This window comes from Brassica napus, chromosome A3 (genome assembly GCF_020379485.1).
Source record: "Brassica napus cultivar Da-Ae chromosome A3, Da-Ae, whole genome shotgun sequence".
Taxonomy (NCBI): Eukaryota; Viridiplantae; Streptophyta; class Magnoliopsida; order Brassicales; family Brassicaceae; genus Brassica; species Brassica napus.
Genome location: NC_063436.1, coordinates 35,961,613 through 35,976,934, shown reverse-complemented (window position 1 = coordinate 35,976,934; position 15,322 = coordinate 35,961,613). Strand labels below are relative to the sequence as shown.

At 38.9% G+C, this 15,322-nt stretch overlaps 2 protein-coding genes across 3 annotated transcripts; both read left to right on the top strand.

The window, feature by feature from the left end:
- Nucleotides 1-1,344: 1,344 nt before the first annotated feature.
- On the top strand, nt 1,345-9,331 carry LOC106422478 (G-type lectin S-receptor-like serine/threonine-protein kinase At1g61360). Its single transcript, XM_013863295.3, has 7 exons — nt 1,345-2,743; nt 2,823-2,933; nt 3,037-3,206; nt 3,300-3,510; nt 8,292-8,529; nt 8,624-8,774; nt 8,849-9,331. The coding sequence occupies exons 1-7, from the start codon at nt 1,483-1,485 to the stop codon at nt 9,167-9,169; spliced, it is 2,463 nt and encodes an 820-aa protein (XP_013718749.1). The 5' UTR covers nt 1,345-1,482; the 3' UTR covers nt 9,170-9,331.
- Nucleotides 9,332-11,654: 2,323 nt separating this feature from the next.
- On the top strand, nt 11,655-14,396 carry LOC106357375. 2 transcript variants are annotated; one of them, XM_048762566.1, is made up of 4 exons: nt 11,655-12,096; nt 12,187-12,251; nt 12,550-13,403; nt 13,699-14,396. In XM_048762566.1, the coding sequence occupies exons 3-4, from the start codon at nt 12,558-12,560 to the stop codon at nt 14,293-14,295; spliced, it is 1,443 nt and encodes a 480-aa protein (XP_048618523.1). In that variant the 5' UTR covers nt 11,655-12,096; nt 12,187-12,251; nt 12,550-12,557; the 3' UTR covers nt 14,296-14,396. The 2 variants fall into 2 exon arrangements, with proteins under 2 accessions (XP_048618523.1, XP_048618524.1); XM_048762567.1 differs by having other exon boundaries at nt 11,655-12,251.
- The last annotated feature ends 926 nt before the right edge of the window (nt 14,397-15,322 follow it).

Here is a 15,322-nt window from a genome sequence, read left to right as displayed (position 1 = left end):
CACTCACACACACTTGGCGGCTAGATTAGGGTTTTACCTTTATTCTCTCGCCATATTGTACCTTTCCGGCAAGCTCTTTGAGCTCCGGTTTCTTTTATGTTGCGCATCTCCTTTCCTTGTGACCGGCTAAACGCTTTTCCGACCATTAATAAGATGTCTTTGCTTAACCCAGCTCTGAAATCAAACGTTTCACTATTTAGTACCGTTTCTCGTTGAAACAAAAACTTCTCGTCATCCCATCTGGTCCAGGACACTTGTGGGGGTTGACTTAAGATATTTTAATATAAGAAGACTGCTTTCCTAACCTCTTCACCTTGCGCTTACATTTTGATGTATGCCAAACGTCATATTGATTTAAGATATTTTAATATAAGAAGACAAGCAAGAACATAAGTGGAAAACGTAAAAAAATCGTTAGACGACCCAAAAAAGTCAGTTAATTTAACGAAGGAGAGAGGAAGATTACCTAAGAAGTACGTCTTCAATGTCCAAACCGCACGTGTTTTGACTTTTTTTTTTTGTGTCTAGGCCAGAGACGGAAAAGCCTTATTGGCTCAGATATTCAAAGACACGAGACAAATCCGGAGTCTTGTTCACGGCCTTGCAAAACATCATCATCTTCAAAATTCTTCTTTTTCTTTCTTTCTCGCGTCATAAAAAATTGTGTTGTTGTTTGCGTAAGTTTCTCAGTTAAAGTCGCAAACTTTGGATCCAAGCGCTTACGACCAGATAATCTCAGCATGACTAATCACAATTACTTTAAAATAATGTTTTTGATTTTCCTTTGGTCTCTGCTTGACCGCTTCTTCAGTAAGGGGCGCAGTGATTATGTTCGACGAAATGACTGACCGAGTTTTGACCTCGTGAATATATAGGTACTTTAGATTTTTCTCTTAGTTGGGTTCTTGCAAGAAATCCAAAATCATGAGTTATTCAAGCTGATTTATCTATGCGTGATTATTACTATTATTATTATTGCAATTTGAAATTGTATGATTTAAATGATAGTTTGAAGGACATATTTCAGATATGAAAAGGTTCCGTAGCATCCAGGTAACTTCTGCATATGGACCCTCTTTCATGGAAAGTGATAGTGTGAATTTTGAAAAGTATTTTTTCAGCGCTTGGAGAGAATTTTTTGACTTCTATTTAGACTTAGCGCAAATGGATTGTTTCAACCTCTCATTCTTTATTTCTGTTTAATTATAGAAAATAGAAAGCAACTTGAAGAATTGACCAAAAAAAAAAAAAAAGAAAGCAACTTGAAGAATAGATTATTGATAGTGATATATTATTGCCGCATACAAAGTTAAAGGAAACTTTGAAAAAGTCAAGTATTGCGATCTAAAAACCTGGTCAACTTTAGGTGTCTCTTTAAGTAGCAGAAGAAGACATCAGTTTCTATGTTTATAGATCAAACTCTATAGGAGGATTGTTCTCTCAAGTCTTAAATTACATTTTTTTTTTTGTTCATATCTTAAGATGGGTATCGTTGTATGCTTGCTCTTGATAACAACCTTATTCTTAAACTCTGGCTATGCAGCTATAACCACATCAAGTCCTTTGTCAGTAGACCAAACTCTCAGCTCTCCTGGTGGATCTTTTGAGCTAGGCTTCTTCACTACCAACAGTTCTGGGAACCAGTATGTTGGAATCTGGTTCCAGAAAGTCACTCCTCGTGTTATTGTTTGGGTGGCTAACAGAGAGAAGCCAGTCTCCAGCCCCATGGCGAGTCTCACAATCAGCAGCAACGGAAGCCTTGTCTTGCTTGATGGCAAGCAAGATCCAGTGTGGTCATCAGAAGGAGATCTCACGTCTAACAAGTGTCGTGCTGAGCTTTTAGACACCGGCAATCTTGTCCTCGTGGATAACGTAACCGGAGAGTATGTATGGCAGAGCTTTGAGCATCTTGGTGATACTATGCTACCACTCACGTCTCTGATGTATGATACTCCTCACAACAGGAAACGTGTGTTGACTTCGTGGAGAAGCGAGACTGATCCATCACCTGGGGATTTTGTAGCTGAGATCACCCCACAAGTGCCCTCGCAAGGCATTATATGGAAAGGCTCGTCGCCTTACTGGAGAAGCGGACCATGGGCGGGAACGAGGTTCACTGGGATACCTGAAATGGATGAATCATATATAAATCCGTTGGGAATGGTTCAAGATGTAGTCAACGGCACTGGTGTTTTCGCTTTCTGTGTACTGAGAAATTTCAATTTGTCATCCATCAAGCTAACGTCGGAGGGATCCTTGAGGATTCAACGGTACGAGGGAACCAAATGGATTAAGCACTTTGAAGGTCCGGTGAGCTCGTGTGATCTTTATGGTACATGTGGACCTTTTGGTTTGTGTGTGAGGTCCGAGACTCCAACGTGCCAATGCTTGAAAGGGTTTGAGCCAAAGTCAGATGAGGAGTGGAGAAGCGGGAACTGGAGCCGTGGGTGTGTGAGACGCACGGACTTATCTTGCCGAGAAAACTCTTCTGAAGAAACACAGGGGAAAGAAAGAGACCTCTTCTATCATGTTGCCAATGTAAAGCCTCCAGATTCTTACGAATTAGCAAGCTTTAGCGATGAAGAACAGTGCCACCAGGGATGTCTAAGGAACTGTTCTTGCACAGCCTTTTCATTTATTAAAGGAATAGGATGTTTGCTCTGGGACCGGGAGCTGTTAGACACCGTGAAATTTGCTGCCGGAGGAGAGACTCTTTCCCTTCGTCTTGCACATTCTGAATTGAGTAAGCCTTCATAAAGAGCCTTTCTTGTAATCTCTTAACTGTCTTGAGTCTTAACAATGTTTTTGTGTGTCCCTTTCAGCTGGAAGCAAGCGAATCAAGGTTATCACTATTGCCACTCTCAGCCTCTCTATTTGCTTGATTTTGGTGCTTGCTGCATATGGCTGTTGGAGATACAGAATGAAACAAAATGGTGAGAATCCAACTAACTTCTTTCTGTTTTTTGCTTTCAGACGTCTATTTGAGCTTTAGCTCATTTCACTGTGCTAACACATCTTTGCTTATATGTTTATTAGATTCAAGTCTTGTTTCCAAGGAAAATGTAGAAGGCTCTTGGAAGAGTGATTTGGAATCACAACATGTCTCAGGTTTAAACTTCTTTGAGATTCAAACCTTACAAACCGCCACAAACAATTTCAGCGCGTCAAATAAACTTGGTCAGGGTGGGTTCGGTACGGTTTACAAGGTAAGAGATACTGTTCCTTCTATATAGTAAGCTCTTCCTCGTTTTGATATGTTTGCATCTTTATATGATTGTCTGCAACTATGTTGACTTCAGGGGAAGCTTCACGATGGGAAGGAAATAGCTGTGAAGCGTCTTTCCACCAGCTCTGTTCAGGGTAAAGAGGAGTTCATGAATGAGATAAAACTTATCTCAAAACTACAGCACAGAAACTTGGTTCGGCTTTTGGGATGCTGCATCGATGGTGAAGAGAAGTTATTGGTCTTTGAATATATGGTGAACAAAAGCCTTGATACTTTTCTCTTTGGTAAGTCTCTTTCTTGCTTTTTTTCTTCCCATGAAAGTGTAGTTTAAACTCGTTTGTGAATGTATGAACTCAATGAATAACAAGAACTAACTCTTCTTATTAATCCCTTGTGGAAACTCACTCAAAACCACAAGCTCTCAATCACACAACTCACACACTAATCTCTCTCAAAACAATGCCTTTATATAAGGCTTATAGATATCCTAATCCTAATAGGAAACACTCATATTTAGATAACTCTAAATATACTTTGATCCTTATCTCTAAGGATCCTAAACTCTTAGGATTAGGATAGCTTGATATTCAAGCTTTCTTCAAGCTTACTTCAACAGTCTCCCTCTTAAGCTTGAACTTCATGTCTTTCAAATCTTGAACTCCTATTAGGTCCCTCATCTCTCTATACTTGATCCTTCCCAAAGCTTTGGTGAGAATGTCTGCCTTTTGCTCTGTCCCGGGTACATGCTCAACTTGAAGTAATTCTTTTTCAACACACTCCCTGATAAAATGATACCTTGAATGTATGTGTTTGCTTCGCCCATGAAACACAGGATTTTTAGAGAGTGCAATGGCTGATCGGTTATCTATACGAATGGTAGTTCTGTTGAATAGACTTCCCGTGATTTCTCCAAGAAGATCTTGTAACCAGATCGCTTGTCTTGCCGCCTCTGTTGCTGCCATAAACTCAGCTTCACAGGACGATAATGCTACTGTCTCCTGCTTCTGAGAACTCCAGGTAATAGGACTTGCACCAAGATAGAATATATGCCCAGTCACACTCCTTCCATCATCAACGTCGGTGTTGTATGAGCTATCACTGTATCCGACCAGTTTTAAAGCTTCAGACTTTGATCTCCCAAAGTTAAGACCGAGCGTAGTAGTACCATTTAGATACCTAAGGCACTGCTTCATAGCCACTCCATGCGACTCTTTAGGCTTTGCCATATACCTGCTTAGAACTCCTATGCAGTAAGACAAGTCAGGCCTAGTATGAAGTAGGTACCGAAAACAGCCAACAATTTTCCTGTAACTAGTTGCATCAATATCGCTTTCTTCTTCAGACTTGGCCAGCTTAAGTCCCATCTCCATTGGCGTTTGAACTGAGTTGCACAACTTCATCCCGGTTTCTTCCAATATCCGTAAGGCGTACCTGTTCTGACACAGAGTTATGCCATCATCATGTTGATTCACTTCAATACCCAAATAATAAGTGAGTCTTCCTAAGTCACTCATCTCAAACTTCATAGCCATCTCTACTTTAAACTCCTCAATCTGTTTTAGACTTGTTCCTGTCACAAGTAAATCATCCACATAGACTGCAATGACAAGAAGATCTCCACTTACTGCTCTTCGATACACAGAAGGCTCTTTTAAACACCTCTCGAACTTCAGACTCAACAAGATCTTGTTTAATTTGTAGTTCCAAGCTCTAGGTGCTTGCTTGAGACCGTACAGTGCTTTCTTCAGCTTATACACCTTCCTTTCACTTCCATTTATCTCAAAGCCCTCTGGCTGTGTAACATATACGGTTTCTTTGAGTTCTCCATGTAGAAACGCGGTTTTGACGTCGAGATGATGAATTTCCCATCCATGAGAAGCTGCGAGATCAACTAGTAGGCGTATAGTTTCAATTCGAGCTACAGGAGCGAAAACCTCCTCATAATCTACTCCTTGTTGCTGAACATACCCCTTTGCGACTAAACGAGCTTTGTATTTGTGAATACTACCATCAGCGTTCTTCTTGAGCTTAAACACCCACTTTAAACCTATTGGTTTTACTCCTTGCGGTAAATCAACTAGACTCCAACAATCAAGTTTTGTGATTGACTTTATCTCATCTTCACAGGCGAGAATCCATTCTTTAACCTCTTTTGCTTCTTCAAAACAGCTTGGCTCATCATTTAAGGTTAGTAGCAGCTTTTCTCCTTCATACTCTGCGACCAACACGTAGTCATCCAAATACTTTGGTCTTGAGCTCTGTCTCTCGGATCGTCTTAACGGTGGTTCGTCAGGGTGTTGTGTTGTTTCTAGCTCATCTTCACTGGCTGAGCTCTCCTCTTCTTCGATCTCATCTTTCACGACATGATCTGTGATCGTTTCTTCTCTTCCTATACCATGATTCCCAAACATTCCTAGAGTAATGCTGAATTCTCCGACTTGGTTCTCCTCTGTGACATCTTGTTTCCAATTCCATCCTTTTGACTCATCAAATATGACATCTCGGCTGACGACTGTTCGTTTAGTTTGAGGATCAAGTAATCTGTATGCTTTTGATCCTGGTTCTGTTCCAAGATGAATCAAAAGACGTGACCTATCATCAAGTTTTCTCAACAGCTTTGTCTCAATCTTTGCGTAACAGATGCATCCAAACACGCGTAGATGAGCAATATTTGGTTTCTTCCCTCGGAAAGCTTCGTAAGGTGTAAGATCCTTTAATGCTCTCGTAGCTATGCGGTTCAACAGGTAGGTAGAGTGCCTGATTCCTTCTCCCCATAGGTAGTTTGGTACCAACATATGTTTCAAACAGCTTCTAGTCATCTCTAACAACGTCCTGTTTCTCCTCTCGACAATGCCGTTCTGTTGAGGGCTATAGGGAGCCGTGAGATGCCTCCTGATTCCTGACTCCTCGCAATACATGTCAAACTCTGAAGACACGAACTCTCCTCCTCTATCCGTCCTAAGCGTTTGTATCCTGGCTTTTGCTTCTTGTTCTACTCGCTCTTTGAAGATTTTGAACTTTCCGAGTGCATCACTCTTTTGTTTAAGCAGTATGGTCCACATATACCTTGAGTGATCGTCGATCAAGACGAAAATATATCTATTTCCAGCACTCGTAGAAGGTGTTATGGGACCACACAAGTCGCCATGTACGAGCTCTAGTAATTTCTCAGCCCTGTAGGCTGTTGCTTTAGGAAAAGATTGTCTTGCTTGCTTCCCAAGTAGGCAAGAGCCGCATATATTCTTCTCGATTTTTATCTTAGGAATACCAACAACAAGCCCTCGTTGAACCATAGACTGCATTGACTCAAAGTTTATGTGGCCTAATCGTGAGTGCCACCTTGCTGATTCACTTGTTTCCGTCGTTAATAAGCTCATTGTCTCTTTCAGCTTCATTCGAACCTTGTAGAGTCTATTCTTTGTTCTAGCAGCTTTAGCAATCAGTTTTCCTTCTCGATCGTGCATTATGAGATATTCATCCTTTAGCCTTACGTCACACCCTGACTCTGTAGCCTGACCCAAAGAGATGATGTTACTCCTTAGACTAGGTATGTAGTAGACCTCTAGGATCTTTCTTGTCTCTCCGTTGCGGTCCAAGAACTCGATGGACCCTTTCCCTTTGATGTCAATGCGAGAGTCGTCGCCAAACCTGACCGTTCCAGTGACAGTTTCGTCTATATCACAAAAATACCTCTTATCACCACTCATGTGATTACTAGCCCCGTTGTCGAGGTACCAAACGTTTTCCTCCTCATTACCAGCTTCGTACTTGCTTGGGACTATCTTTTCTTCATTCAAGTACACGATCTCATGGAGCATAAGCTCATCAGCCTCTTGAGTTTCATCTTTCTCTGCTTCGTGTGTCTCCTGTAGTTTCAATTTGAGATCAGGACAATCCGTCACGTAGTGACCTAACTTGTCACAACGGAAACATGTCACTCTAGATGCATCACGCGGAGTATAGTATCTTCCTCGACCTCGTCCTCTGTTCTGATATCTTCCTCCGCATCCTCTGTAACGATTATCTCCATGATATCCACCACGAGATGATTGTGACTCGTTGCTTGCGTACATCAACTTGCCCTGATCATCTTGCTCTTCTTCTTCCTCTGCAACACGCTCTTCATATGTTTTTAAGCGCCCTACAATGTCCTCAAAAGTGGTTGTTTTGAGATCCAGTACTTGTTCTAATGCAGCAACTACATGAATGTACTTCTTTCGGGGAAGACACTTAAGAAATTTCTTAACCATCTTAGGTTCTTCAATCTCTTCACCTAAACTGGATGATTTTGATGATATCTCGGATAGCTTCCCCACGAAGTCATCTATCGTCTCGGTGTCCTTCATCTTGAGACGATCAAACTCAGCCATTAGTGTCTGCAATCGAGCCTCTTTTACTCTCTCTGCTCCGACGTATCTCGCTTTAATTGCGTCCCATACCTTCTTTGCTGTGTTAAGCTCGCCAACTTGCAAGATAAGTGTCTCGGGGATCGATTGGAACAATAAGGCCATAGCCATGTCGTTCCTCTCATCACCTTCTGCTTCAGTTTCCACGATCTCCCAGACCTTGTGTACCCTAAGCAGGACTCTCATTCTCATGGCCCACACGGTGTAATTTGTAGCATTTAGTATAGGACACTTGATGGAGGAAGTTCCTCCTTCCTTCGTTGGTTTCACTGTTGCCACGGTAAGATCGCTCATATTGATACCGTAAGCTCTGATACCACAATGTAGTTTAAACTCGTTTGTGAATGTATGAACTCAATGAATAACAAGAACTAACTCTTCTTATTAATCCCTTGTGGAAACTCACTCAAAACCACAAGCTCTCAATCACACAACTCACACACTAATCTCTCTCAAAACAATGCCTTTATATAAGGCTTATAGATATCCTAATCCTAATAGGAAACACTCATATTTAGATAACTCTAAATATACTTTGATCCTTATCTCTAAGGATCCTAAACTCTTAGGATTAGGATAGCTTGATATTCAAGCTTTCTTCAAGCTTACTTCAACAGAAAGTAGAAAGTTCTTTATGCTGATCAGTTTGGCTGTAACAGATTTGAAGAAGAAGCTTGAGATTGATTGGCCTAAGAGATTCAATATCATTCAAGGAATTGCTCGTGGACTTCTCTATCTCCACCGGGACTCATTACTCAGAGTTGTTCACCGTGATCTGAAGGTCAGCAACATTCTCTTGGATGAGAAAATGAACCCTAAGATATCGGATTTTGGATTGGCTCGGATGTTTCATGGAAAGCAACATCAAGACAGCACTGGCAGTGTTGTAGGAACTCTGTAAGGAACCAATCCCATTCTCATGACATGCTCAGTTAAAACTCTTTCTTGTTTGTATCCAACTTGACTAACTATTAAATTGATTTTTGAACAGAGGATACATGTCTCCAGAGTATGCTTGGACAGGGACCTTCTCTGAGAAATCTGACATTTACAGCTTTGGAGTTCTTATGCTTGAAATCATCACCGGAAAGGAGATTTCAAGCTTTAGCTACGGGAAAGATGGCAAAAACCTTCTCTCATATGTAAGAACATGTCTTAAACACTTTGCAGAGTCTAGATTTGATTCTAAATTTTAACTTCTTCAAACACCTTACAGGCATGGGAATCTTGGAGTGAAACAGGGGGAATGAATCTACTGGATGAAGATCTTGCTGATTATGATGATTCAGTTAATCCAGTTGAAGTAGGGAGATGTGTTCATATTGGTTTGCTCTGTGTTCAACATCAAGCTATTGATAGACCAAACATCAAACAAGTTATGTCGATGCTGACTTCCATAATGGATCTTCCTAAGCCAACACAACCAATGTTTGTATTGGACACAAGCGATGAGGATTCTTCTCTGTCTCAACGCTCCAATGGTCTCTTCTCTGTTGATGAAAACAAATATTCCAAAGAGCTAAATTCTTCCACATGAGTTTTTTTACCAATCTGGTTCTTCCATGTGGGCATGACTATATGTTTAGTTAAAATTGTAAAATAAATCAAAGATGGAAATTGACTCTTCAGTCAACCATGAGGTTGCAAATTTTACATTCTCCCATTATCTCTCCATATTTATTTCTATTTGGTTATAATATTTTAGAGACTTCAAATGAGACAAAAGGTCAACAATTACAACCAATCGGTCCATAAACTCTATTAGTGTGCCACCAAGTGCAGCACATGGCCCCAAATCTTAGTCACAGCACTATAAGTTTAAGCAACAAATGAGACATTTTGATTCTCATATATTCCACCACCCTCTCTCTCCACATAATTGAAGTGTGGTAGATGGAAGAGATCACTCTATCTCTACACAGCCTCATAGGCTTCTTTATCACTTGATACCATGTGCTTCTCTTTTTCCTTACATACTGATATACCATGGATTTGACCCATTTTCATCCATGGTATATAAGTGTTTTACTATCTATATATTATAATAGGGTAAGTCCGCGCTTCGCGCCGGAATTTGTTTCATTATATTTTCATTTAACATGTGCTTTTAGCTTAAATGATTTTAGGAGAAATTTTATTAGTACCACTTTTATGGTACCACTTTTCATCTTTACCACCACTTTTTCAAAAATACATTCTTCGTTAAATGGCAAAAGACTCTTATACTCTTGTTATTTATATACATAATAAATCATTATTTAAATAAATAAAAAATAAATAAAATAAATAAATAATGTTTTCGAATTATACTTTTATATATTCTAACTTTTTCTTGTTTTTTTTTAATTTTTTCGAAATTTTTTTATTTTTTTTTTCAAAATTTCTTTCTGAAAATCGAAAATTATGTTTGAAACTATTTTTTTAAAAAAATTATATATTTTTAAGTCTTTATTAGAATCCTAAATTTCACATTCTAAAAACCTTACCCCATCCCTCAACTCTAAACCCTAAGTCTAGATTAATTAACGATAGGAGTATAAGTTTCTTTTATCCTTCATTAAAAATGAGGATAAAAGTGATTAGTGTAAAGATGAAAAGTGGTACTATGAATGTGGTATTTATGGTAATTTCACATTATTTTATTTTAGTTATGTATAAAATATTATTTTTGTAATTTTTATCATTTCCTTATGTTGGTCTCATTTGTTGTATAAGACTAAATGTCTGTTTTGTTGGGTTAACTAAATTTTCTAATACGATTATTAAGATTATTAATGAAGTTTAATTTTATTTTTGGTATATATATTTTAATTGTTTGTTTTAGTAAATCTAATTCCATTTCCATTATTTTTGTTGTTTATCAGGTTTTTTTTTGTTAGACTATGAAAGTATATATATTTTTTTCATATCAATACTAAAATTATGGTTGAGACTTCTATTTTAGTATTTTGTTTTAAGAAAATCACATTAAATTACAATAACCTTACATTTTCTCTTCGCAATACTTTCAAAAATATAATTATTTTACAATTAAAACAATTTTAATGTAATTTTTTTAAATAATTTATTCTCAATTATACATAACATTAAATTTAGCTATTTCTTTAACAACTTTCACTATTTATTTTGTGATTGGTTTTGTAAGCTTTATATGATACTGATTAATTTTTCTAAAAAGATACTGACGAATTTTTATAAAATAATATATAACATTAACCTCATTAAATCTAATTGATTTATTATATATTAACATGTAAATAATTTAGTTTTATTTATTAATATTCAGATTATACTTAAAACTAATAACTTAAATATATAATGGTTAAACATATTATTAAGCTACCTTTTAAAAAAAAATTATTATTAAGCTATTAATGTTTCAGTGTTCACTCTTTTTGCCAAATATAATTCACAAAACAAACAAAGAATCGGGGTTAAAAAATTTAAACATGTTTTATTTATATGACAGCACATAGCTTTCAAAAAAGGGGTTTTTGCCAAAACTAACCCACAACTTGATTTTAATCCCAAACCTATACCCAAACTTGAATCAAATGCAAAACTAACCTAAAAGCCTAGTGAAATTACAGCTCAGCCCCTTGTGACCAAACAAAAAAACAGAAGTCATTTTTACGAATATAGCCCCAGTAAATCGTATGAGTCGTCTGAATTGTTGGAAGTCGTCTGGACGACTGAAGTTTCAGTCGTCTGGTACCAGCTTATTTTAAAAATAATTTATAAATCTTGTAAAAAATATTTTGATGCGTGAAAAATAAAAATCAAGTAATTATAAACAGTTTTAAGTGATATAAATTAAGATATGATAAAATTGATTTGTTTTGAAGATAGATGAGTGGAAGTAGTGTATCATTATATTCTTTGGTTTAGGAGTTTGGCAAACATATGTTGTAGTATTGTATGTATTGTTAGGGTTAGATCTTGGAAAACTAAAATGTTTTTTTCAAAAATTAGTTTTCACCAATATGTGTTTATTTCTGTGTATAGTAAACACTTTTCAAGTTTGATTTGATTTTATGAAGTGTTTAATTAGATAAATAAGTTTAGGGGTTATGTTTAGGGTGTGGACGACTTATATTTCAGTCGTCTGTTGAATAATTTACACGGACGACGTATATTTCAGTCGTCCACATCGTACCGAACCTTTAATTTTACCAATGTACGTTTTAACCTAACCGGATCATTTACCGGACATATAAAAGCTATTTTTTTCACTATTTCACAATTTTACGAAACCCTAGCGCCGTTTCTCTCCAACGGCGATTTCGAAGGCGATAAGACGAAAACCCTACCGTGGTCGTGTTCCGCCGTTATCTTCGCCGGTAATCTCTCCGATTACGACGAATCTCGTTTCTTCTTCATGCCGTAGAGTATTTTCGTAGTTTAAACTGACCGTCCGCTTCTTTTTTTCAGATCTGAAATCTCGTTTGCCAAACTCCGCCGCCGGTATGTTATTTCTCATGTATTAAGGCGTTTAGCCGCCGGAAAAACCCTAAATATTTTAGTATTGATTCTTCTTTTCCCTTCGATTTGCAGATCTGTAACGGCTTGGGGCCACATCTTCTCCGACCATATCTTCTCGGACAATATATTCTCCAACTGTAAGTCATTCGTCTTTTGTTTAAAAGATTTTGAGATTGTTGTAGTCTTTTGCTGAAAGATTACTCAGACGACTTCCAGGAAGTGAGAAGACTACTCAGACGACTTCCAGGAAGTGAGAAGACTACTTGGACGACTTCCAGGAAGTCGTCCAAGTAGTCTTCTCACTTCCTGGAAGTCGTCTGAGTAGTCTTCTCACTTCCTGGAAGTCGTCTGCAAGTCTTCTATAGCATTTAGCATAGTGCGCAACCTATGTGTTTGAGATGGTTGTTTGAGATGGTTGTTTGTGATTATTTGCAGGCCTTAAAATGGATTTACCAGAATTCCCGCCGAGGATGTTTACATTAGGAGAAGAGCCTGATGCAATCAGGAGCATTTCGTATCATTCTGATGACACGAAGTTGTTTAAAGCTCTATGTGATTGTCTCACAGCTGACGAATATGAGGATCTGAAGGCGTCGAAGTTAGGAGTGTTCATCAAATTCAAGGAGCTTGACTTTGGTTGGACTTCAAGGCTGGTACATTTTATGCTCTCTTTCCAGCTAGACATCAAGAAGAAGTTTGAGCTCTGGAGTCTTGTCGTTTCACAACCTGTGAGGTTTTCACTGATAGAGTTTGAACACCTCACTGGGCTGAACTGCGATTACATCAAGGACCTGGAAAATCCAAGGTGTGAGGTTACGACGGAGATGGCTGCTTTCTGGGAGAAGATGCGTGTTGATATCGATACTGGGCCAAGTATTGAACAGATAACAGAAGCATTTTACAACTGCGACGAGTGGTCTCGGGATGATCGCATGCGGCTGGGATACCTTGCCATCTACGCAGGGTACATCGAAGGGAAAAAGTTCTCATCCGCTACATCAGCTAGTCTTGCAAGGCTAGTGATGGATTTAGAAAAATTTGAGAATTATCCATGGGGGAGAGTGGCGTTTAAGGTGCTGATGGATTCTCTGAAGGCAAAAGACTTGACGCAAACTGGTTACACTGTTGATGGGTTCATACAAGTGCTCCAAGTGTGGGCGTACTATGCTCTGCCAGAATTGGGTGCTAATTATGGGTCTCCCATACCAAACAGACCGTCTCCACTGTTGCTGGCTTACAAGGGTGGCAAAAGACAACGCAAATTTTTTAAGGCTGCTATCAATAAACAGGTACTTAACTTCACTCCTAAGACTTCTCAGACGACTTAAAGTTAAGTCGTGTGGAAAGTCTTCCAACACAAGACCACTCAGACGACTTACTTTTAAGTCGTCTGAGTGGTCTTTTTGTTGGAAGACTTCCAGACGACTTAACTTTAAGTCGTCTGTAAACAAAATACTTCTCAGACGACTTAACTTTAAGTAGTCTGAGAACAAAATACTTCTCAGACGACTTAACTTTAAGTAGTCTGAGAACAAAATACTTCTCAGACGACTTAACTAAGTTTATATCTTTTATTTATTGCAGACTATCGTGAAGAACTTCGTTCAGAAGGCTTTTGATGAAATGTTTCCAAAATGGGACGGAGACGTAGATGACCCTGCCGCGGATAACATAATTAAAGTCATGTTTAATGATCCTGGATGGGAGTGGACCATGGAATGCTGGCCAGTCACCGGTACTCGCAAGGTTGTGAAGATGGAAGTGAGTCCAGTGAAGAATGAAGTGAGTCCCGTGAAGTCAGAGAGTGTTGTGAAGGAAGAAAGTAGCAGACCTCGGAAGAAAGCTCGTAAAAGGTCTTCTGTTTCTGCTGAGACACCTGCGGCGGGTAGTGAAGGGATGACGCATCAGCAGATTGAAAAGTCCTTGAAGGACATATCTGATGCCATTAATCTTGGCTTTGGGACGTGCCTTAAGGAACTCAAGTTACTGGCGGATAGGATGGTAGCTGTGGAGAAGAAGGTGGGAATCACCAACAGAGAGGGTTCATCTGATGATCGTCAACTTACAACCACTTCAAATCCACCAAAACCTGTTGAAGAACCCGGGGTTAGTACCAAAACCTCTCCCAAAATTGCAGAGAAGAGAGTCACTAGGCAAAGTGTTAGGAAGAGTCAGGACTGATGTGCTTTGTTTCTTGTGTGCTTTGTTTTTAGTGTGCTTTGATGAACATGAACCACTGTATGCCTTGATTCTGAACATGTGTGCTTTGTTTATAGTGTGAATTTGATCTTTGCTGTAAGGGCTTTTGTTAATAGTTTTTAAACACACTGTGAACTCGAAATTGCAGAGTGAAAGTGTGAATGGGGTGAAAGCAGGACAGAAGGAAGCCAAAGAACCGAGTCTTACTACAGAACCGAGTTCCTCGAGAGAGCTCTGTCTTGTGAGTCCTGCAGACAACTTACCGAGTGATGATCCTAGCCTTCTTATATTGGACAAACAAGTTTCCACCGCTTCAGATTTACTCGTTGAAGAAGCTAGAAGGCAGACAAAGAAGGAGACTGCTTTGGTGAATCTCCGTAAAAAAAGTGTGCGAGAAAGGAAGCTTGCTCCCACACAGCAAACTCCTTTTAAGGGAAACAGCACTGCCAAACAGATCATTCCAAACAAACAGGTTGGCGGAGGCTATGATCCTTTTGCACCCTATGACAAGATGAAGTCGAAGGAGCTCACTGCATGGGTGCAAAAAGATCCGTAAGTTGCTGTTAAAAATATGCTTATTTATATTTGATTAAAAAAAGCTTCCATTTGATTATTTACATTTTGTGTTTGCAGTTCTCATAAACTGCCACTGAAAAAAAAACCACGTAGATGTCCAAGTCGATTTTATCAGGTCCTCCGAACCCCCTTAGAATGGCTGACAGACCATGTAAGTCTTCTGCTATTTTCTTACTCTTATATAAGTCGTCTGTGAGTCGTCTGTGAGTCGTCTGTGAGTCGTCTATAAGTCGTCTGGTAGTTATCTTACGTAAGTCGTCTGTAACTCGTCTCTAAGTCTTCTCTAAGTCGTCTCTAAGTCGTCTAGTAGTTATCTTACGTAAGTCATCTGTAAGTCGTCTCTAAGTCGTATGTAAGTCGTCTGGTAGTTATCTTACGTAAGTCGTCTGTAAGTCGTCTGTAAGTCGTCTCTAAGTCGTCTGTAAGTCGTCTG